This window comes from Mya arenaria, chromosome 13 (assembly GCF_026914265.1).
Source record: "Mya arenaria isolate MELC-2E11 chromosome 13, ASM2691426v1".
In the NCBI taxonomy this organism is placed as follows: Eukaryota; Metazoa; Mollusca; class Bivalvia; order Myida; family Myidae; genus Mya; species Mya arenaria.
In genome coordinates, this window is record NC_069134.1 from 507,950 (window position 1) to 532,576 (window position 24,627).

A 24,627-nucleotide genomic window follows, 5' to 3' on the forward strand; every position below is an offset into this window, starting at 1 on the left:
TTCTGTGTTTTCCTTCAACATTTTCATGATGATTAGATGTTTGACTGTAGGTTGGTCAGATAATGTTCAAACTTGGTCAGAATGATCCCATAGATGATATTTCAGGCACTTTAAATGTGGGTCACATAGGGTCAAAAACTGGGTCACTAGGTCAAATCTTAATACAATCTTTAAAACAAAGACATATTTGGTCCAGTATTCATGAAACTTAATCAAAGTTTTCCTTGATGAACCCTTGGATTAGTTTGGAACTAGGTCATGTGGTGTTAAAACTTAGTCACAAGGTTAATTCTTTGAGAGACACTGGAGAGGTCATATTAATGGTCAATTCTTAGCCATAATATTATCCTCTGCCCAACTGAAGGTTTCAGGAGGGGGGTATTGTTTTGATATTGTCTGTCCATTTGTCTGTTTCATCCTTTCATGTTTTGCTGTCCAGAACCATATCTTTGTATTGAATGGCTAGCTGATGTTCTAATAGAAGGACAGAATCACAAATGCTTCTCTTTAAACAACACTCTTTCTTTTGAAATAATTGCCAACAAACTCGAACTATCCAATGTTCATAAGAAGCTGTCTCTGCAGCCGTATTACATGTTTTGATAGGAATATTTCACCACCTTTTTCCGGCAGGGGATATCAATTTAATATTTTTGCCTGTTTGTTTAAATGCAGCTTGTTACGATTTATAATTCTATACCTGCAATATTTTTTTTTATAAACTGGGTCTCAATTACAAAATCCAAAATTGATAGACCAATTTTTATTTTTTATAAGAGTTTAGACCTATTTTAAACATCTTATTGACATGAGGGCTTTTTTTTACATCTTGAAACATTTATAAGTAATTAACAGACATTTCCCATCAAATTATCAGTAAAAGCATTGGTAGGCATACATAAAACATCAGACTGATTAAAATTCCATGATTTAATAGTAAATAATAACAATATATAATATGCACATTAACAAGAAATAATATGGAATATTCATTGGCGTGATATTGAATTGATAATAACAAAATTTGGCATGTCAAGAGAGTATATTTCCTGCATTTTGTATCATTTGAAAGTTCCAGTTCCCATCATGAGATGTTGACTGTTTGTGCAATCTGTAAAGCTGAATCGCAGCAAGGAGAAAGTTAAACATTATAAACTTACTCATTATCAATAAATAATATGTATACAAATCTTGAAACATTTCAAGTTCTTCTCATCTGAAACAGTACGTACAATTTGACTCTGGTTTCATAAGTTAATCAATCTGATTGGTAGAACATTATTGCAGAAACAATCACATCCATTTAATTATCATATCATAGCAGCAATAAACCTCATGTAAAATTATCAAGATGTTCATGAAGAAAACAGCATTTACATGGATTTAAAATGGATATGTCATCCATCTGTCTACATGCAGGGGTTCTAACAGCTCAGCCAATATTACCTAACAGCTTGAGTTGAGAGTCGAGATGCAAAATTTCAATTTTGTTGTAAAAATGCTATTCTAGGAGAAAATATGGACAAAATGTCTGTTACAAATGAACTGTTGTTCTGCAATCCGGCTTAGACCCCTTTTGAAATTGTTTTAAAAGTCATTATATTCATTTCAAGATACATCCTACAGTTTTTTATGCAAATATTCAAGCAAAAAATAATCTTTACAACTGTACAATAAATAGTCTGAAGTTAAAAAGCTCTCAATCCTGACTTCAGAATTAATCGGAACCTAAGAACCCTGTACATGTGACAGTGAAATTGCATTTAACATGTGTTTATATTGGTCTCCTTTACCATTTGAAAACTAGCTGACTACAACAGTCACAACAGAGAACATCACTGGATTACAAGGTGAAACAACAAACAAGGCCAGCCAATACACTTCTCGAGTTGATTTTCACAGATTTCTTTTCTCTTTTTCAAGGCCTTGTATCAGATTTCTGCTTAATTAAGTGTGTTTCCATAAATGATCCTGATGTTATTGTGTTTCCTTTTTAACCAATTCTTACAGTCTTTCCGTTTTGAAATCTGATGTTTTGATTTAAGTGAAATCCTTAACTAAAGAAGTGTACTGAATGCCCCGGGGCCTCTGATTGCATATAAGCTTAAAAAAAGTGTGATTTTAAGTTTTAAGTTATAATATCATACCATTAACAACGCAAAGCAAAGAAGCAATATCTTTGAAAGATACTAGCGCCATGAATTGTGAATTAACTGACAGCAGGGCATTTACATGTTGGCTTATGAAAAGGGTTCATTTCCATTAAAACAGAAAATCAATTCTATAAAAATCCTTACAAAGCATACCATTATGTAATGTAAATGTTGCTTTTGTATGAATCTGCCGATTTTATTTTTTATCATAATTATCTTACGGTAACTGGTAAAACATTAAAACTAAAGTATGTTTTCTGTTAAATAAATTATCCATAGAAAATAACTGCTATAAACAAACATGTTAACCAACGACTGATCTTTGAAATGAAAGATAAATATTACAGTGCAAAATAAATCTGGATATAATATAAATATAATGTTGGGAAATAGAAGAAGCAAGTGTTAAGCAAGTCAATGGATCTGTCTATAGAGGGAAACATTTCCAAAACACCAGAATTATAACAACATATACATGTGTTGGTCTGCTAACACAATATGTCCACATTCTGAGGCTATAACATAAACAGATAGAAGCCTATATGAACTTTGTTTTTAATATTCCAACAATCCAAATCAGTATGGACGGATTATATACTGTAATTACATGAGTGCAGCAGAGAGGCCATATTTCTTTATATCCAACAAAGGGCATTATAAATATTTGTTAAAAACAGAGTTACAGGCCTTTCTACACATGTGTGTGTTTTCACTTGCAGCATGTTTATCAAATTTCTTATAAATATCTTAAATGGTTTTCGAGTTATGACCCTAGGTTAAGGTTTTTGCATGAAGGAGATGAGACCAGTGATCAAAATCAACACAAGCCTACAAGCCCTGCACTGGTAAAATGTCTTCTGGGCTTGTTAAAATTCTGAATTTTATACAGCAGGGCTTGTTAGAAATTTTGATGCCAAGCAATATAGTATAAGAATTTGGGCTTGTTCATCCAAGTCTTATTTTGATGACTGCGACACCAAGGCTATGACAATACCTCATTTTTTCCATCAACAACGGACAAGCTAAATACAAATGCAGCAATGCAAACTTATTGAAAAAGGCTTAATTGTCAAGCATATATTTAGAACAAAATATGGCTATTATATGTACTTTAAAACAACTTACAATTTAAAACAGAAACAGTCTACATGTAGCTTGATCTTTATACCCACAATCAGACTTTCTGAATTAAGAAAATCTCAGTATTTTTTTAATGTTTAAAATGCTTAAAAAGACCCTATATCTTTAACTATGTTACCAGCATATAGACTAATTGGATTGATATAACAAATTAAAAAACTACTGCTGGATCTGTGTTACCAGTATAATGAACTATTATTGGATCTCTGTAACCAATATATGAACAATAATTGGATCTATGTAACCAATATATGAACTGTTATTGGATCTCTGTAACCAATATATGAACAATAATTGGATCTATGTAACCAATATATGAACTATTATTGGATCTCTGTAACCAATATATGAACAATAATTGGATCTATGTAACCAATATATGAACTATTATTGGATCTATGTAACCAATATATGAACAATAATTGGATCTATGTAACCAATATATGAACTATTATTGGATCTATGTAACCAGTGGATGAACTATTGTTTGATCTTTATAACCAGTGGATGAACTATTGTTTGATCTTTATAACCAGTGGATGAACTATTGTTTGATCGTTTTAACCAGTGGATGAACTATTATTTGATCTCTATAAACAATGGATGAACTATTGTTTGATCTTTATAACCAGTGGATGAACTATTGTTTGATCGTTATAACCAGTGGATGAACTATTATTTGATCTATATAACCAATGGATGACCTATTGTTGGATCTATATAATCAGTGGATGAACTATTGTTTGATCTATATTACCAGCGGATGAACTATTTGATCTATCTAACCAGCGGATGAACTATTGTTGGATCTATATCGGATCTATATAACCAGTGGATGAGTTGGATCTATGTTGGGTCTATATAACCAACCAGTGGATGAACTATTGTTGGGTCTATATAACCAGTGGATGAACTTTTGTTTGATCTATATAACCAGTGGACAAACTATTGTTGGATCTACATAATCAGTGGATGAACTATTGTTTGATCTATATAACCAGCGGATGGACTATTTGATCTATATAACCAGCGGATGAACTATTGTTGGATCTATGTCGGATCTAATTAACCAGTGGATGAACTACTGTTGGATCTTTATAGCCAGTGGATAAACTATTATTTGATCTATGTAATCAGTGGATAAACTATTGTTGGATCTATATAACCAGTGGATGAACTATTTGATCTATCTAACCAGCGGATGAACTATTGTTGGATCTATATCGGATCTATATAACCAGTGGATGAACTACTGTTGGATCTTTATAGCCAGTGGATAAACTATTATTTGATCTATGTAACCAGTAAATAAACTATTGTTGGATCTATATAACCAGTGGATGAACTATTGTTGGATTTATGTAACCAGTGGATGAACTATTGTTGGGTCTATATAACCAGTGGATGAACTTTTGTTTGATCTATATAACCAGTGGACGAACTATTGTTGGATCTACATAATCAGTGGATGAACTATTGTTTGATCTATATAACCAGCGGATGAACTATTGTTGGATCTACATAATCAGTGGATGAACTATTGTTTGATCTATAAAACCAGTGGACGAACTATTGTTGGATCTACATAATCAGTGGATGAACTATTGTTTGATCTATATAACCAGTGGATGAACTTTTGTTGGGTCTATATAACCAGTGGATGAACTTTTGTTTGATCTATATAACCAGTGGACGAACTATTGTTGTATCTACATAATCAGTGGATGAACTATTGTTTGATCTATATAACCAGCGGATGAACTATTTGATCTATATTACCAGCGGATGAACTATTGTTGGATCTATGTCGGATCTATATAACCAATGGATGAACTACTGTTGGATCTTTATAGCCAGTGGATAAACTATTATTTGATCTATGTAACCAGTGGATAAACTATTGTTGGATCTATATAACCAGTGGATGAACTATTTGATCTATCTAACCAGCGGATGAACTATTGTTGGATCTATATCGGATCTATATAACCAGTGGATGAACTACTGTTGGATCTTTATAGCCAGTGGATAAACTATTATTTGATCTATGTAACCAGTGGATAAACTATTGTTGGACCTATGTCGGATCTATATAACCAGTGGATGAACTATTGTTGGATCTATATAACCAGTGGATGAACTATTGTTGGATCTTTATAACCAGTGGATGAACCATTGTTGGATCTCTGTAACCAGTGGACGAACTATTGTTGGATCTATGTAACCAGTGGATGAACCATTGTTGGATCTCTGTAACCAGTGGACGAACTATTGTTGGATCTATGTAACCAGTGGGCAAACTATTGTTGGATCTATGTAACCAGTGGACGAACTATTGTTGGATCTATGTAACCAGTGGATAAACTATTGTTGAGTCTATTAACCAGTGGACGAACTATTGTTGGATCTATGTAACCAGTGGATGAACTATAATTGGATCGATATAACAAATGGAGGAACAACTGCTTTATCTATGTAACCAGTAAATAGACTACTATTGGAGCTATGGAAATGGAGAACATTGTCCTCATTTTCTGAATCTGATTTCAAAAACCCAACACACTTTTAGCAATACATGATCATAGTACAGCTCTCAGGAACAAATTTTCTGAATACAATCAAGGTTAAATATTACAGATCTTAAAACAAGTATTTATGTGAAAAAAGATACTGAATAATATTTAAGAAAACTGTTGCTCATTTTAACAAAACAAACAAAAAAACATATTATGCAAAAAGCATTCAGCGTTGTTATTACATATTACAATTATAACTTATATATTATGCCTATGTTTATTTACTGGACGACTCTTTTAAGTATTCAGTTTTGAAATGAGTACTTCAACATCTCATTCAAATATCCCTGATGCAGATGGTTTCTTATAAAAATAATATTTTTCCTATTTTCAATAATATATACGCATTTAAAATGTCATTTTTTTAGTTTTTAAATTACATTTGTATAAGAAAGTTATATGTATGAGCTATCATGGAAAAAGGAGCATTCTACCTCTTTTTAAGCAACATTTTTTTCGATTATATCAGTATCATACAGGGGCTAAATGATAAGTACGCACGTATAGGAATCTGGTGAGGTGAATATCAGCCACAGATGAGAATTTTATTGCTAAGGGCATTTCTGATTCAGTTAGAGACTGTCATGTTCAACCTGACGTCAAGTTCTCTGCATGTCTGACAGAGCAAGGAGTTTCACCATTACTAGTTTATCCATCGTTTTTCCTCTATTCCATTTCAAGTTAAAATTTTAATATAGCATGCTAATTGCACCGGCTAATCAAGAAAAGTGATGATTATCAGTGGTTTCATTTAACTGAAATGGGACTTTAATCCAGGCATGGTGTGGATAAGTAGCATGCCTAAATGAAGTACTTAAAAGAGTCGTCTGGTTTATTCTTCTACACATTTTTTGTGCTCACTTTACCTGAAATAATACCTTATTACCTATGTAACAAGCTATATATATGTATCAATATTTCATAAAGAATATCTAAAATGACTCTCAAGAGTTGAATTGATTTTAAATGTTTAAATGGGAAAAATCCCTTAATGGAGTATATTTTCCAAACTAAAGCATGGTTGTGGTTAAAAGTTTAGCTAATATCTTAATATTAATTCCTGATATCATGTTACATGTTAAACTTCTCAGGTGTAGATCCAGCCCAGTTTGTAGAGTGAAGCCTGTCATGTATCTCTGTAAAGCCACATAACTACCCGCAATATCACAGGCCTACTTCTAGAACACAGGCCCATGTGAATATCATAAGTCTGTGCACATATCACAGACCTGGACATACATCCCCAGTTCCTGCATATTCATCACCAGTCCCTGCTTATACATCATCAGTCCCGGCATGCATACACCACAGGATCACTTACATACAGAGCCAATGTGTATGTATGTTGAGTGAACCTGTGCTACCAAGTCTTGATACATATCACAGGCCTGTTCCAATATCACAGGCCAGCCATGATCCCCTGCTAGCAGCAAGGCCCTACCACCTGACAAATGGCTTGGCATACATGCAAAGTTAGCTATATCCGCACTAAGTGTCTTTGACATCAGGACTGGGAACAGGCAGAGAATTTGAATCTACGGGCGCTGGATTTGACCTTCCGCTTCTTGTGTTTGGGGTCTGGAATGGGGTCTTCAGCTATCTCCTTTGCCACTGCTTGAGAGAGAGATAAATTTTCGTGAATAATACTGGCTAAATACGAAAGATTTCTATTGTTCAAAATGTAATAACAAATACTGGTTGGTTCAGTTTCTATGAATTTAAAAAAAAACATACTTCAACCTCTGGTTACTTACTTCATTGTGTTTTTAGCAAGAGGCCCATGAGAGTCTTATGCTCTGCTGGCATGGCTCTTTTTGGTCATTTTCAATTCAGAGTATAATACCATGTTTCAAAGGGAGACAAACACTACACACAACTCTCTTGACAAAGTTGTTTGCATTTCAAGGGCCATAACCCAGTCATACAGATATGACTGGTTTTTGTAAGGAACCCAGCTTTCATGGAAATCTAACTACAGTTCAAGTGTGATTAAAATACAAATAAAATGAAAACTTAATCGCGTTCACAAGCAATTGTTTTCAGACAACGGACACTGCGCCATCGCATAAGCTCATCTGGCCTTTGGCCAATAGAGCAAAAAATCAAAGCTAATAATCCTGACTTTTCATCTTGCTGCAACAATAAAATGAATGCCCAACTGTCTGTTATGGCCATAATATCTGTTTTATATTTAAAAATAATTAAACTGAAATTAATGCTCAACTGTCTGTTATGACCATTATATCTGTTTTATATTTACAAAAAATTAAACTGCTGGTTGAATTAGGGCTGTTGAACACTTCTTTAAATCCTTATGACTGATAGTGAAACATGTTGACAAACAGGTAATTTTGTTCAAAAGAGTGTTCAACTACCACATTGAAGTTTCGCTGCATTTTTGACACCCAATTTCTATATTATTTTTTGCTTAATTTCTTTCTTATTTTTATTATTTTTACAAAATTAAAGCTATAAAATAAAATATCATATTTTTCAAATTTATCAGAATCATTTTACATTTGATTACATCAAAATTGCAGCTAACAGGCCTTTAATTTTCTATTTCAAAAGCAAAAGTTAAACCAGATTGAGTTTGTACCTGCGTAGTTCTCAGTGTGGGAGTTGTTGTGTGTACCATTTCCATCAAGGATTGGTTCTATAACAGTGGCCGGGACAATGCTGATCTGATCAGGCGTGTACTCCTCCTCATCCTCGGATGACTCACCACGATGCAGGTCCTCAACGTACGGGATCACAGTCATGTTGCGCAGCTCGTCACCGCTCTCGGGGTGTACCGGGAATGGCACCTTCTCACATGTGCGTGGAAACTTCTTCCTGTACCAGCTGATAACGGCACACAAAGTATTAGGTAGGACAATTTGTTAGCAACATTTTTGTCCTTGGAAAATCTTTAATTAATTCTACCTTAAAAATCTCAGAATAATTATGAGACATAATTAGTAAAAAAACAACATTTTAATGATATTTACTCTCACCAAGCTTGACAATTTTAGTGTGACAAGTGGCATAGCAATAAAACATTTGGTATTCAAATTGTTTCTATTTAAGTTTAATGAGCATAATTCTGTAAATAAATCCTACTCATGTTGTTTTATATCCTCTATGGAAAACCGTTCCTCTGCTTTGTACTGCAACATTCCTGAAATATCAAGTTGGCAAAAATGAGCAAGTTAATTATAATATAGGTTCACTATAATTTAATCAAAACTCTGCTTCAACAACATTATGTTAAGATACATCAATGATAGTTTTACAGCATAGAGAAATGGATGTAAAAAGGTCATCAGCGACAGGGTTTAAAACATGGGGAAATGGATGTAAAAAAGGTCATCAGTGACAGGGTTTAAAACATGGGGAAATGGATGTAAAAAAGGCCATCAGTGTCAGGGTTTAAAACATGGGGAAATGGATGTAAAAAAGGCCATCAGTGACAGGGTTTAAATCATGGGGAAATGGATGTAAAAAAGCCATCAGTGACAGGGTTTAAAACATGGGGAAATGGATGTAAAAAAGCCATCAGTGACAGGGTTTAAAACATGGGGAAATGGATGTAAAAAAGGCCATCAGTGATAGGGTTTAAAACATGGGGAAATGGATGTTAAAAAGGTCATCAGTGACAGGGTTTAAAACATGGGGAAATGGATGCAAAAAAGGCCATCAGCGACAGGGTTTAAAACATGGGGAAATCGATGTAAAAAGGCCATCAGTGACAGGGTTTAAAACATGGGGAAATTGATGTAAAAAGAGATAATAACAACAGGTTTAACATGGCAAATGGATGTACAATGGGACATAAATGATTTTATCTGTAAAACATCGGAAATAATATCCCCTTTAGAGTAAAATAACTCGCTAAAAAAGTAAATCGCTGATTGCCATTTTCAGTACAGAACTTCTATAAGTGCACATACCCTTGAGCATAGATGCAAGAATATTGTCTATTGTGTCTGGGACCGTGAAGACCCCTTTGCCAATGTTTTCAAACAACTTGTAGATGTTTTCTCCTTCAAAAGGATACACACCCGTCGTCATATTGTACCTGAAAATAGAGACAAAAGATACACAACTTTTGTCATATTGTACCTGCAGAAACAGTCAATTTAAGCAGACCCAATACATATTTGTCTTGTATATAAGAGAAAACAGCTTTATTTCTCAACTCAAAACATAGAGATGTTTGTCAAACATTATGCCTCCCCCCCCTGAGCCCCATGTTGTCAGGATTTTTTGGACAATTGAATGAAATATGCATGGAGCTCCAAGTCAAGTTTGAGTGCCATGGGTGCAGGCAGTGTCAAGTTATCACACAGACAACCTTCTGCATTAAAGGTCACTGTGACCTTGACCTTTGACCCAATGATCCCTTAAATTAAAAGGGCTCATCTACAGGTCAGGCCCAACCCCCTTGTCAAGTTTGAGGGCCATGGGTGCAGGCATTGTCGAGTTATCACTCAAACAACATTTTCACATTCAAGGTCACTGTGAAATTGACCTTTGACCTGATGACTCCTAAAATCAATAGGGGTCATCTACTGGTCAGGCCCAGGCTTCATGTCAAGTTTGAAGAGCATAGGTCCAAGCTTTGTTGAGTTATCACTGGGAAAAGCTTTGTTAACTTTTTCATGTTAAAGGTCACTGTGACCTTGACCTTTGACCCAATGAAACCCCAAATCAACACGGGTCAGGCCCAACCTATATGTCAAAATTGATGACAATAAGTGCAGGAATTGTGGAGTTGGCTTCAAGGTCACTGTGACCTTGACCTTTGACCTGATGATCCCCAAAATAAAAAGGGGTCATCTACTGGTTAGGCCCAACCTCCAAGTCAAGTTTGAGGGCCATTGGTGCAGGCATTGTGGAGTTATCACTAGGACAGCCTTTTAACATTGAAGATCAATGTGACCTTGACCTTTGGCCAAATGACCACCAAAACCAATAGGGGTCATCTACTGGTCAGGACCAGCCTCCATGTCAGGTTTGATAACCATAGGTCTAGGCATTGCTGATTAATCACTTGGACAAGCTTTAAAATCCTATTACCATTTAAGGTCACTGTGACCTTGACCTTTGACCCAATGAGCCCTAAAATCAATAGGGGATACTGACCGACCGACCAACATGTGCAAAGCAATATACCCCTCTTCTTTCGAAGGGGGGCATAATAATAGAACATAACACACTAGACAAAATGTTCATGCGCGAAATATTTGTCAAAGCAATATTTACAAGTACAAGACACAAGAGTCGGGTATATGACCTTTTTTTATGCTCAATGAGCTTTTTTTCCGACATATTAGAGAAGTCTTAGAAGGAAGTCATTTAGTGGACATTTTTAGGATAAAGTCATAACCATTGCAATAAATTTTATGATTTACAAATGTATGTATTCCAAATACAGCATCTGCCAACAACAGCAAGTTGATCATAAAAAAATGAATTTTCCACACTACTCCACAGGTTCATACTAGGATTAAATAAGCAATCATTATGTATGTATTATGACTTTTTATGTATAAATAAAACCATTTGCCATGTATAATCGTATGAGAGAACTAACATTGTTAGCATTGACTTTACTCGACTTGATTTAATAAGTGACCATGAAGGTCTGACAAGAACTAATGGGAAAACAGGTACAACAATACCCATAACATGTAATGAAGGACACTGGCAGTCAATTACATGAAAATAACAGGTTTCAGCTGCACAGCTTGAGAATATTCTAAACAATGTAATTGTTATCTTTTTCTCTGACAGCATTTATCAGAGCGAAAAAGCAGTATTTGTCCATGTACAACATTTTGATTTAATACATGGAGTATACAAAAAGACTTGAGAAGAAGCATATCCCTGCCAGAGATGATGTTTTATCATGACAAAGAAAACACCAACATAGACAAATCCTCAAAATGGCACTTTAAAACCTGAATTGCCACTCTCTGGCTTAAAAGTGAAATGAATATTACATTCATAACATCAACTTTTACCACAATTTCTAGTTTTAGATTTTCAAGAAAAAGTATCATTTACCAGTATGCCGGATGTAGAGTTTTGAATCAGATCAAATTTAAGATAAATCATTGGAGACTAAAAATTGTTTAATAATCAATAAATAATTCAATTGAGTTCGCTTATCTTAATAAAGGCTACAATAAAATGTAGAATGTGTTTTGTGTTAATTGTAATTCATTGCATACATCATTGAATTATTAAATTAACAACAAATTCATTTTTTTAAAACATCTTTGGAAAACTTTCTGTTTTTAAAGGCTATATACTCCAGGAATTTGCTGCTATCAAAGGAACTTTTTTTAGATAAAATATGTTTATAATGACAAAATTATGGATGGCTAGAGATGATTATCATTTTCGATAAATTTTTGATAAAGAAATATTTCAATCTGCCCGGCATATAAGTGAATGATATTTATGATAATTATAATATTCTTATTGAGCTGACTTACAGTGTGACTCCTGAAGACCAGACATCGACCTTAAAGCCCCAGAATGACTCGAGGCCGTTGGCGATCTCCGGAGGTTGGAATGCAGGTGAGCCCTGGCTGGTCTTACATATATCATCCTTGCTGAATGGATCCAACATCTGAAAAGAACAATATTTCCTAGAGTTGTAAAAGACTTCTGACTGTTTCACACTAAACACATGGTTTCTTTGGATTTGTTTCAACTACTAATTTGTTAGTTATTGTTTAATAATATTACAATATATCTTTTACCAGAAAGTACAGGTTGAATTGGTTATATTCATATTCAGATAAAAAGTTACCAGGGGTTCAAACAGCTGATATTTGTCAATCCTGTAAAAAAGACAAGGAGTATGAGGGATTCATGACCAAGCAAGGTAAAGGGGCTAACACCCCTTTTAAAATTGTTTCCAAGTCATTTATAATTATTTAAGGTACTTCCTTCTGTTTGTGATGCAACTTTACATCTGTACATGAGTCTGCAGTTAAGAGCTCTAAATCTTGAAGTCAGGATTAATCCACAACTTTAGAAACCCTGTTGACCTGGTATATATTTTCTAGAGAATCTGCAGATTGTTGTTCTGGGATAACGGTGTTTATTCAAATGTTGGTGCTGTTTTTGACCACTTCATGTTCAGTTCATCCACAATTGGTCGGGAGGGATCTATTGATATGTTACATCTTGCCAAAATAAAGCTTGAAAAAGATAGATCCCTCCCGACATTGTAAGAAGTAAGTTATAGTCACAAGAAAAGGATGTATCCTATCAAACACTGTTTTTGTAGATCTTGACATTGATTTCTTATCATTGGACAAAAAATATTGTCCAAGTTTTGACAAGGATGAGAAGAAAAAGAGTAAAATGTTGATGTCATTCACCGCCTGTAAATGTAATGTTGTTTTTTTTTATAGGCAGATTCCTTGCCAAAGATAATGTTTCTATCTTATAACAAAGTTAACATGTAAATCTCATACTTACAATCAGGAAGCCTTACACCAGTTTGGTTGCCAAGAAACTATCACAGATATTTTTATCTATTGTCTATTTTTGTCTATTGTTTCTAACAACATATTTTTTCAAGCAGCGTGTAGAGAAACAATTACAAAGGTAACTGGTCATTACCCCTGGAATTCCAGACATCAATTCACATATACTCAATAATTATGTACAACTTAGTACAAGTCAATAACATGGAGGTTGGGAAACAGTTTATGAAAAACTCACCAAAGTATCAGAACTTTACATGTGAAAAGAAACCTCCTAAACAACTTGATAAAAATCAATTAAAGAAATATTTTGACCAACCTTCATGAATATGACTGGACATAATCCATATCAAAACTTGACCAAATTGTATTATTTCCATAGGCACACAATTGGACAAAGTAACATATAGATTGGGTAAAAGTATAGACCCTAATACTGAACAAGGTGTTTTGAACATTTGACCAAGTTACCTTCTTTTTTTTTACCTGACATTAAATACCCATAACAGATCTTGACATTTATTTCTTATCACTGGACAAAAATATTGTCCAAGTTTTGACAAGGATGAGAAGAAAAAGAGTAAAATGTTGATGTGATTCACCACTTGATGGACTACATTCAACCACAACCACAACAACAACAACAGGAGTTATGACTGTGTCCAGGACAGTAGTGATATAGTTACCTCTGCGACACCGAGGTCTGTTATTTTGAGGACCTGGTCGAGGGTGACAAGCAGGTTGCCAGGCTTGATGTCCTTGTGGATGACGGACTTGCCATGAAGATACTCCAGGCCGTCCACCAGCTGCACAAAGTACCTATAGTATATAGAGGATAATACATAAGTGGTCATTGGATAAGCAATGTATTAAACAAGTTAACTGACCTTGACAAAAACCAGCTTAAGTATGTCATTTAGGACATAAACAATTCATGGTGAGCATTTATCACATTTATACAAAAAGAAATACTTCAATCTCAAACAGCAAACCTGTCCAAGACATTTGTGGTTTTCAACATACATCATCATTAGTAAACATTGTGATATGCTATGAAAAATAATTTTCAAAAGGTTATGATCAAATTATTGCCATGACTATCTGTTCAATGTCTTTTTTTTACTTTGACAATCCTTATTGTATTTCCATCAAGAACTGTCACAAAAATGAAATTTTTAAATAGCAAAGTATGAGCACAAAGATGGTAAGTCACCCTAAGTTGGAGAGGATGTCAACTTGTGTCTGAGATTGTTGGGCATTATATATACATGAATGAGTGTGAATACCTTACATAGTGTTGGAAAAATGTTTGCCAGGGTTCATTTTTTTATTTATTAAAAACTAGGATAGAAAATGGGTATAAAAAAACTTTTATGTTAAAAGGAATGAAAACACAAAATAACGGGCACTGGTTAACTTTTAAGTAAATGATGTAGATAAATGGCTCCATCATGATTACAGTATTGAAATCTTGGTGTCCATTATCAAGGGGTCATCCATTGATACTGTTCAAACTACCTACCAAGTATGAGGTTTCTGAACCAGAGCTTTCTTCAGTTATTGAATGGAAACAGGTTTTCAGCTTACTTTCACCACAACCTTGACCTTTGACCTCAAAATCATAATAGTTAATCTGCTGGTCATGACCATCCTGCCTATTTAGTCTGAGGTCCCTGGGCACAAGCATCCTTCAGTTATTAATTGGAAATGGATTTTCACCTCTAGGTTACCCCGACCTTGACATTTGACCCCCTGACAACAAAATCAATGGGGTTTATCTGCTGGTCATGACCAATTTGCCTGCCAAATTTGTGGGCCCTGGGCTCCAGCTTTCTTCAGATAATGATATCAGAAACAGATTGTCAGCTAAAGATCACCATGACTTTCTCCTTTGACCCACAAAATAAATAGTGTTCATGTCCTTGTCATGAAAACCTGTCTATTAAGACTGAGGTCCCTGGGCCCCAGTTTTTTTCAGTTATTGATCAGAAACCGATTTTCACCTCAAGGTCACCATGACCCTGAACTTTGATCCACTGCCCTAAATACCAGAAGATTCATCTATTGGTCATGACCAATATTCCAACAAAGTTTGTGGTCATTGTGCCCCAGCAGTCACAAGTTATTGATCGGAAACCATGGGAATGGACGGATAGAGAAACAGGTGGACTGACGGACAGACAGTCAGATTATTGAATGCGGCCTTTCAAGGCATAAAATTAGACACAGGAACTTAGAAGGTACTACTTATGAATCATTTCGCATATTGCACATCACGTCACAAACAAATAAAGATATAGAGGAACTACTGACACCTTGCCTATCCTATTTCTGAATCATCTTTTTTTTGTATATAACAATACATATCAAACAAAAGATTCTTTGTTAAACACAGATTCAAGATAACAGTAGTTTCTGGACTAGCATCATGACATTGGACTGTTTGACCTAAACAATCTCATATATGAAGCTAGGGTAAGGACAAGTCCCTATGTACTATAGATAGACGCTATTTGACCCAATATGCACACATAGATACACTTACAGGTGAGACTGCCAGACGGGGAACTTTTTCTCCGGGGCTGCTTCAAGCATACTCTGTAGCTCATCTGCACAATACTCCATAATCATGTACCTGGTCAAAGCAGTTAAGGGCAATGGTCAAAAATAGCAAAAGCCCACACTTTGGGTATTGATGTGTTTAATTTATTCTGGATTGTTTAAGAAAATATAACAATGATAATTATTTGAAAACTATCATATTTGGACTGGTTTAATAGATTTTGATGACTAAAATTAATGAACCCATTAAAAAATATTGTTATGTAGTTCTTTACTTTAGGCCTTATTAATTCAGGTACACGGCAGTAATGTACATGGACAGATAGCCAGTGACTATCATTCTTGCATACAAACTTCTGATCAAGCTGGAAAAAGCACTGCCAATGCTGACATAAGAAAGTTGGAGTTCAGTTGCCCTATAAGTTCTTCAAATAGTTTAAACTATAATATAATTGCCAGAAATATAATTGACACTTTTAAATAAATATAATACATGCCCATATATTATTAACCCTATGAGTTCACATAAATATGTATAGTGTATATATTTGGGTGTGTATAGCTCTTAAATAAACAATTGATGCAGGCATTTTAAAAACAAAACAAAACAAAACAACAGCATAAGCATATTGGCAAAACCTGTCTGGGAAAGGATACATTTTCTGTTTCTCTTCATTGTAGAGCACTTCTATCAGATTTACAATATGCTTGTGGTGCAGCCTCTTTAACAGCTGAATTTCCCTGAAAATGTAAAGTATTACAATTAAAAACAATCATTATATCATTTTGTTCATAAACATGTCACAGCCAAGGATAAATTTCTAGTATGCATTATGATTTCTATGATGTCAGAGCTCCAGATCAAATTTTTCAATGAATTGGGTATTACCCACTCATTTTTGTTGAAATGAGAACTGAGTCTTTTCAATTGGGTAAGTATTATATTTTTACACTGTGAATTTAAAGCCAACTGGGTAAATAGATGAAAATTGTTTTGGTTAAATTCTTAACATACATGTTTTCAACTGTAAATTCATGTCATTAGTGAAGAGTTGATATATGTTGATGAAAACACATTGGGTTGCGTCACCTTGCTCTACTTTAACTCCTTTCAAATATAGCCACATCAAGCACAATGAATGACCCAAAATGAAATTTGGCACATAAAGAGAAAAGATTCTGATAATTTCTGTTACATGTATCAATAACATTATTACTTGTATTACATGTGTTATATACAGTGTCTACATATATTTTTAATGATCCTATGGGCGGATCTTGCTGGTTGTCAAAAGCAAAAGAGCATTCATGAATATCTTACTACAATATAAGTTTGATTAAGATACAAAAATAATCTGAAGACATGAAAAATGTGTTCACAAACAATTTTTTACAGATGCATTGTCACAAGGACAAACAAACAAACAAACGCCAACGCACAATCACCTCTGACCTTGAACCGGAAAGGAAAATGCATCTAGTATCTGTGTGAATCTCTGACTCATAACAGATGGAAAAATAGTATAGAAATATTGAGTCTTACACACCTTTTCACGTTCTGTTCTCCGTACGGAATTCTCCTTAGTCTTTTCTTCTTCAAAATTTTGACAGCTCTTCTACATAATGTCTCTGTGTCCATCACTTCTTTTACCTTGCCATATGAACCCTCGCCAAGCAAATCACCCATTAAATACTTTTCAACCAGTTTAGCACGCTTGCGTGCCTGATACACAACCTCTGCTGATTCCACCCTGTGGAAAAAGTTGAGATCAAAATTATCATCATCGTCATGTATGAAATTTATACCATCCACGTTATCAATGGTCCCGTGGCAGTACTGGTCATCATCATACTGGTAATATTCATTCGTTACTTGATTATCAGACATTGCCATCGATGCAATTGGTTGATTTTCATCGAAAGTCATAATAAATTTCAATTTTGTTCGGCTGTAGTCTCCCCATGTCAGCCATGTTTGTTCCTAAGTCAGAAAGAGGCTTGATTGGTCACATGACTTAATGTTTCGTACCCGCCAAATTTGAAATATTTTGTAGTTTCGTCCCGGGCAAAAACATTTTTTTAACAAACAATACAACAACAATTCTAGGCATTATTTTATTGTGAATCAATGGAATACATGACGATTTCGTCTAGTAAAGCTTATAGTAGCAGCGTTCCTTTGGGTTACAAAATACCGCTAAATTATGAACTAGAATACGAAGTGCATATTTATCGTTCCTATATTGCTCGATGTTCATATATCTTATATACATCTTGGCCTTTGTTGTCTTTCTTACAATTATATTTGTTATAACTCAAGCGAAGCGAGACGTACATAAATGTAAAGGCCTGCTGTAGGATTCCAGGTAAATTTATGTTTGAAAGCGTTTTTTTGTTGTTGTTTTTTAAATAATTTAGACAACCAGTATCAAATTTCTGGGTATACAGCCTACGTTACTATAATAAAGTAAAAACAGGAATTAATATCTATTACATAATAATACCTTAAGCAACTTATATTTAGATGTAATGAAGTAAAATGTCAATTATAAATAATGGACGGAGTGAGCGTAGCGAACAGAACATTGTATACTTGCAATCGCCGTTGTGATGCACATAGTTTTATAATGTTTATTGGGGGAAACATATGCTAGAGCCTAGACCCGATGTACGAACCGAACACGGAGTTCAATTTAAGTATGACTGTTGAAGAACATAGTTCATAAAATGTTATTATTGACAATAATATTTTGAAATAATCAATTCCAATCAGTCTGAGCATCAACAATTAAAGTAGAATTACTACCAGGAAAAATGGTGCATGAAAGTAATACGTCATAAATCTTGTTCATTTTGTCATTGAAGTCACTATTTCTCCCTTAATTTCCTGATTTTATTGCATTTTTAATTTACCACTTTTTGGGAGCTTGTACTCGCAGCTATATATTTTGCGTTCAAGAAGCTACAGGCATGCAGACTGATACTAATTCGAAAATAATTTTGGTACGGGTTGTACCACGCATAATGAAACCAAACTATAATGTTCCGCCTCAAAATCCCAAAACATAAATTTCTTAAGGTTTTCTTAAAAATACTTCCATACTGGAGACACGTTTCGGTTATTGACATTGTTTAGATTTTGTAATTGTGATGACTTTTTGCTGACAATCTGACCGTTTGTATCCATATATAATCTTAACAGTTATCAATTCATCATTACGAATTATTCACAGTTATAAACATAGAGAAAACGTGGAAGATGCAGTGCCTTTTCCCTTGTTATTATCCCATCCATGCCAGCCCATCTCGATTGAACGCACCAGGATTTTGAGAATGTATTCACGATTGGCAAGAATCGCCACGATTTCGGAAACATGGTCAATCGTAAAGTGAGCGGCAGGCCTAAGTTTCTGTTAATTTTAATTAAATGGCGTTCACTTCAACAACAATGCAGCATAACGATATTTGCTGAACCGGTTTTAAAGCAAATAAAAATGAAAAAGATAAACTTTTTATTTGGTTACCATGGCAAACTTTTTTTACTACAGAAAATGCTAACTATGTGTTTTTTTTTAGTTTCTATAAAGGTTTAATATACCTGTGAACTACAATACACAGCGACTTAACTCATCATACACCACACACGTTGACGGTCACAAAACTCCTCGTGCAATCCATGGCTATTCAATCAAGCAAACCGGTATATACATGGAACTTACACCTGTGTCAGTGACAATATATACATGCGTGTTTATTCAGACGACCTAGACGATACCAATCAGCTGTGCATTTTACGTGTGCTGAAACAGTTATAAAAAATTACTCAGAATGGACGGATCGTGCGGAAAATCATATTCAATGAGCCATGACGGCACTTATCTAAGGTCACCTAATCCTGTGCCCGAGGGATTTGAACCAAAAGGGGCCACGGGGCTGTATGATCAACATCCAGAAAATACACAAGATGCCAGAGATCTATCTTATAATCGTGAGGTGCTTCACAAAAGGTACGTTTTTTTTTATCATGCTGGATATTCTCATTTCTGTGTTTTTAATTCTTAAAGATACATTTTCAATTATAAAACTGATCGCTAGTTTAAGTGCCAAGAAATATGGTTGACCATTTAGAATTAAAGTGTGACATTGATCTTCAAGCTTTAAATTTTGGCATTGTGTGTGAGACTCAACGACACCGGACAAAAACTCCCCCTGAATACCACTCAGGGATCCAAGAATGATTCAAAACAGTACATTATACATCTAGCTGTCATCTTGTTTATCTGATTGTGTTTAGTTTTCTATTTATTTTCCCCTGAAAAACCTCTTTTAGCACATTTGCCAGTCAAGACAATGCTACTTTCGGAGACGACAGTGGGTTCTGCGACCATCACTATGATGACAGCGACCCTGCGCGCCTCGGGAGCTACAGAACACCACCGCAGTTGACAAGTTACAGCAACGAGCCCGCTCGCTGCTTTACACCTTGTTCATTCTACCAACTCCAGCCATCTTCATATGAACACTATCATTGCTCAACACCGTATAGAATGGCGCCAACGCCGCACCGGGAGTTTCTAGGTGTTTCTGGCGGCTCCCCGATTCCAACAGCGGAAATGGCCACAAAGGCCTCGGTTCCGGGAACCGCCCCTTTCCTAGTATACAACCCCTGGCGGCCAATAGGAGATCCATCGCCGTCGATTGTGGGCCCGCCAGTTTTCCAAATGTTTCGGCCCCTGCCGGAAGAAATTCCGACACCACTACAGAGAACTATTCATGCTGACGAACCCAATGCAAATCCTTCCAGTGGTGAGTGTAAGCTGGGTATACCGACATCATGTGAGCGTCAATCAAGTCTTCCGGCCATACGGTCCAACATAGAACACAGTGCCCTCGTGTCTCTATTGAATCGAGCGCCATTATATGAGAATTCGGCACAATACAAAACTGTTGGTTCTACGAAATCCTGGAAAAAGCCTGAAGAAGTTATGAATAATCGGAACGAAGGGTATATGAAAGGTGCTACTTTCTACCGTCCTTCACTAACTAATTACACTAAAGCAATCAATGAACTAAATGAGACTGAGACAAACGCACCGGTAAAACCATGTTCACCACAGTTATTGGCTTACAGTGACATCAGTGATACCGACGGTTCTTCAAATGTTGACACCAACAACAATACTTGTGCTGATAAACTTACAGGAAAATACAGCGAGGGGAGTGAAACATCGTCCAGTGACCATTCCAGTGGCTCGGACACGTCTTCTGATGAACTGGATAGGTCAACCATTGCCTTGAATACCGTCAACGTAAGACAGAGACGTATACGTCGCCGGAAATCTCAACACCCTGTCCGCAGCGCGGCAAGATTCGACCCCAGATTCAAGGGCGCAACGGTTTGGCTGCAAACGTCATATGAAAAAGGGATCAGCAAGTTGCAGCTATCAGCATTTTACAGGTAAATAATATATTTTGATAGAACACTTCGTTTAGGTTTGATTACTATAGAGACCGTATAATTCAAGTTCTTTGTAAGTGCATGCCGACCTTTGATATTCATTTAGTAATTGATCGTCTGCAACTCCCGGATATTGGGACAAATTTCTAGGTATACTTATATACTACATTATATACGCGGCTTTTTATATTGCAATATTATTAATATCTTCCTTTATACTCAAGCAATGTCCACGTGCACTATCCACGGGCTCCGCTTGATAAGCCCGCCGTCCGCGAGACGTATAGCGCGCCTGTGACCCTTAGCAGCCAGCCCGCGTACAGGGACAAACTGCAGACCGGCATGGGTAGGACAACACTTCTTAACTTAAAACAAAAACTTATTGTTAAAGCTTTTGTTATAGCCTTGGTGTTGTTGGCAACAATACCGTCATTAATGTCGTGCAAACACTTATGTTGGAAATCATTCAAATTGAACATGCTCACAGTGGCCAATGTGCATAAACATGGCAAGTCCCATATACTACATGGTATGGCTATTCCACTTGCTGAGTTATTTGCCTTGATAAAAAGAGCAGTAGTTTTCCGACGTGTGTATTTATGTCCAAGAATATGTCTTCATGATACCAAGTCGTTGACTGAAGGATTCGTCTACAAAAGTCCATGTCGTAGAATGAATGATTAGTCTACGATATACCAAGTCGTAGACTGAAGGATTCGTCTACGATATACCAAGTCGTAGAATGAAGGATTAGTCTACGATATACCAAGTCGTAGACTGAAGGATTAGTCAACAATATACCAAGTCGTTGACTGAAGGATTCGTCTACAATAGTCCATGTCGTAGAATGAATGATTAGTCTACGATATACCAAGTCGTAGACTGACGGATTCGTCGACGATATACCAAGTCGTAGAATGAAGGATTCGTATACGATATACCAAGTCGTAGAATGAAGGATTAGTCTACGATATACCAAGTCGTAGACTGAAGGATTAGTCTACGATATACCAAGTCGTAGACTGAAGGATTAGTCTACGATATACCAAGTCGTTGACTGAAGGATTAGTCTACGATATACCAAGTCGTTGACTGAAGGATTAGTCTACGATATACCAAGTCATTGACTGAAGGATTCGTCTACGATATACCAAGTCGTTGACTGAAGGAGTTGTCTACGATATACCAAGTCGTTGACTGAAGGAGTTGTCTACGATATACCAATTCGTTGACTACAATATACCAAGTCGTTGACTGAAGGATTCGTCTACAATATACCAAGTCGTTGACTGAAGGAGTTGTCTACGATATACCAAGTCGCTGACTGAAGGAGTTGTCTACAATATATCAACGGCAAGCATCGTTACCGGCTTACGCACGTGCCCTCGGGTCGGATTTTTCTATCCGTACCGGAAACACATGATAGATACTTATAGTCTATAATATACCAAGTGGTAAATAGAATAATTTGTCTACAATATGCAGTAGTCTACTATATACAAAGTCATAGATAGAAAAAATATCTAACATGTATGATTTTGTAGACAGAAGAATATATCAATTCATAGACAGATGTTGTCATGTCTGTAGTTTGTATACCGTGTACTTGTTTCAGTGAAGACGTGTGCCTCGTGCAAGACCCGGCGGACCCCCCTGTGGCGAGATTCGGAAGACGGAACACCGCTTTGTAACGCCTGCGGCATCAGGTACGGAGTAGGAAAATATTTTTTTCATTGTGGCATTATTTTTTTGGGCCAAATTAAGAATGTAAGTTTCGAAACCACCAATGCCATGTAGCGTCACGATGCTTCAATAGGTGTACAATAACCTGTGCACTATTTATAGCCTTGATAAGAACCAAGAACACTAGCAAGCCGCCTAATCCAAATATTTCCAACCAAGCCCACCTTCCTCTGCTGCAGGTACAAGAAATATCGTCTCCGGTGCAGCCGGTGTTGGCACATCCCAAGAAAGGAGGTGAAAACCTACCCGAACTGTCCCACCTGCGGTTCGCCACTCAAATTTTCAATGCATAAAAAATCCTGCTAAACACACCTCCCATATAGGGAAGTGAACAACATGTGGATTTGTGTTTGGATTTGGCTAATTTAACATTTGTTTCTAATAATTCCAGAAATCACTTTTTTTCTTACGACGTGTTTGGGTTAGCTCCCCTGTTTTTCGAAGGGAAATGTTGAGTCAGTGTCATAGCGCTGTTGTCGTCATCGGTTGTCAGACCATGTAGAAAATAACCACTGTATGAGCATCTTAGTCCATAAGTTACAAGTCCCTAAACATACACGTATAGCATGTTATACACCAATGGCTTAGATATGTGTTGCGTCTATTATGAACGGACGGGCGTTGTCATCCGCTGGCGATGTTGTTGTTATTTCAACTGTGCGATGCTGTTTTTAAAATACAGATTCTAAATATTTAGCTTAAGTATACAAAAGAGAACTGTCCACCGTTATATTTGGTGCGAAAATACTTGTCAATGATTTTCTCCGCTGCATATTATTTTCTAAGTTTGTTAAGTTTTGCACATTTGGTCCTGTGATACGAACGAGAAGTGATCTATTTGAACTTGTGATATTTTGTATTTATTGCTGTTTTTCTTCAAATTCGTTTTCTTTAATGTTTTGGAAGTCGCATATGTATTATTGTTATCTGCTTATTGCAACGAATATCCATAACATTCGATCATATAAGATGCCACCTGACTGACTATCTACACACGTGTCCGCGAGCGAGTTCTTTGCTAATGTACATAAGTAAGAGAGCGATGTCATTTACTCTTTATTTGTATAAAACATTTATCCCAATATCATTTCACCAATATTCATTGTATACAATTTCATGTTTTGTCATTCATTTTATGTTTTAGGTATTGCCAAGTTGGCCCATTTTACATGGGCGAAAGTTGTTTACATGTGTCTTTGTATATATATTTTTTGTTTTGTCAAATTTCTTGTACATAACGCTCAATGGTTGATCCCACGAGCATAATGGTAGAACTCACGAGCATAATGGTTGATCCCACGAGAAAAATGGTAGAACCCACGAGCATAATGGTTGATCCCACGAGCATAATGGTAGAACCCACGAGCAAAATGGTTGATCCCACGAGCATAATGGTTAAACCCACGAGCAAAATGGTTAATCCCACGAACATAATGGTAAACCCACGAGCATAATGGTTAATCCCACGAGCATAATGGTTGATCCCACGAGTATAATGGTTGAAC

General features: G+C 35.8%; 1 protein-coding gene across 3 annotated transcripts; it reads right to left on the minus strand.

Moving 5' to 3' along the window:
- Positions 1-5,270: 5,270 nt before the first annotated feature.
- Positions 5,271-17,893, minus strand: LOC128213837 (serine/threonine-protein kinase STK11-like). 3 transcript variants are annotated; one of them, XM_052919897.1, is made up of 9 exons: positions 17,469-17,893; positions 16,579-16,662; positions 15,905-15,994; positions 14,046-14,178; positions 12,355-12,491; positions 9,802-9,929; positions 8,972-9,029; positions 8,469-8,713; positions 5,271-7,483 (listed from the first exon to the last, which is right to left on the minus strand). In XM_052919897.1, the coding sequence occupies exons 1-9, from the start codon at positions 17,846-17,848 to the stop codon at positions 7,374-7,376; spliced, it is 1,365 nt and encodes a 454-aa protein (XP_052775857.1). In that variant the 5' UTR covers positions 17,849-17,893; the 3' UTR covers positions 5,271-7,373. The 3 variants fall into 3 exon arrangements, with proteins under 3 accessions (XP_052775857.1, XP_052775856.1, XP_052775855.1); XM_052919896.1 differs by having other exon boundaries at positions 5,271-7,480; positions 16,561-16,662; XM_052919895.1 differs by having other exon boundaries at positions 16,561-16,662.
- Between the last annotated feature and the right edge of the window lie 6,734 nt (positions 17,894-24,627).

Coding starts and splice junctions, on each gene's coding strand:
- LOC128213837 (XM_052919895.1), bottom strand. CDS start 17,848: ATGACTTTCGATGAAAATCAACCAATTGCATCGATGGCAATGTCTGAT. Junction 9,930..12,354: donor TGGTCTTCAGGAGTCACACT/GTAAGTCAGCTC, acceptor CTCTATTTTCAG/GTACAATATGACGACGGGTG. Junction 8,714..8,971: donor GAGGATATAAAACAACATGA/GTAGGATTTATT, acceptor TGCCGTTATCAG/CTGGTACAGGAAGAAGTTTC.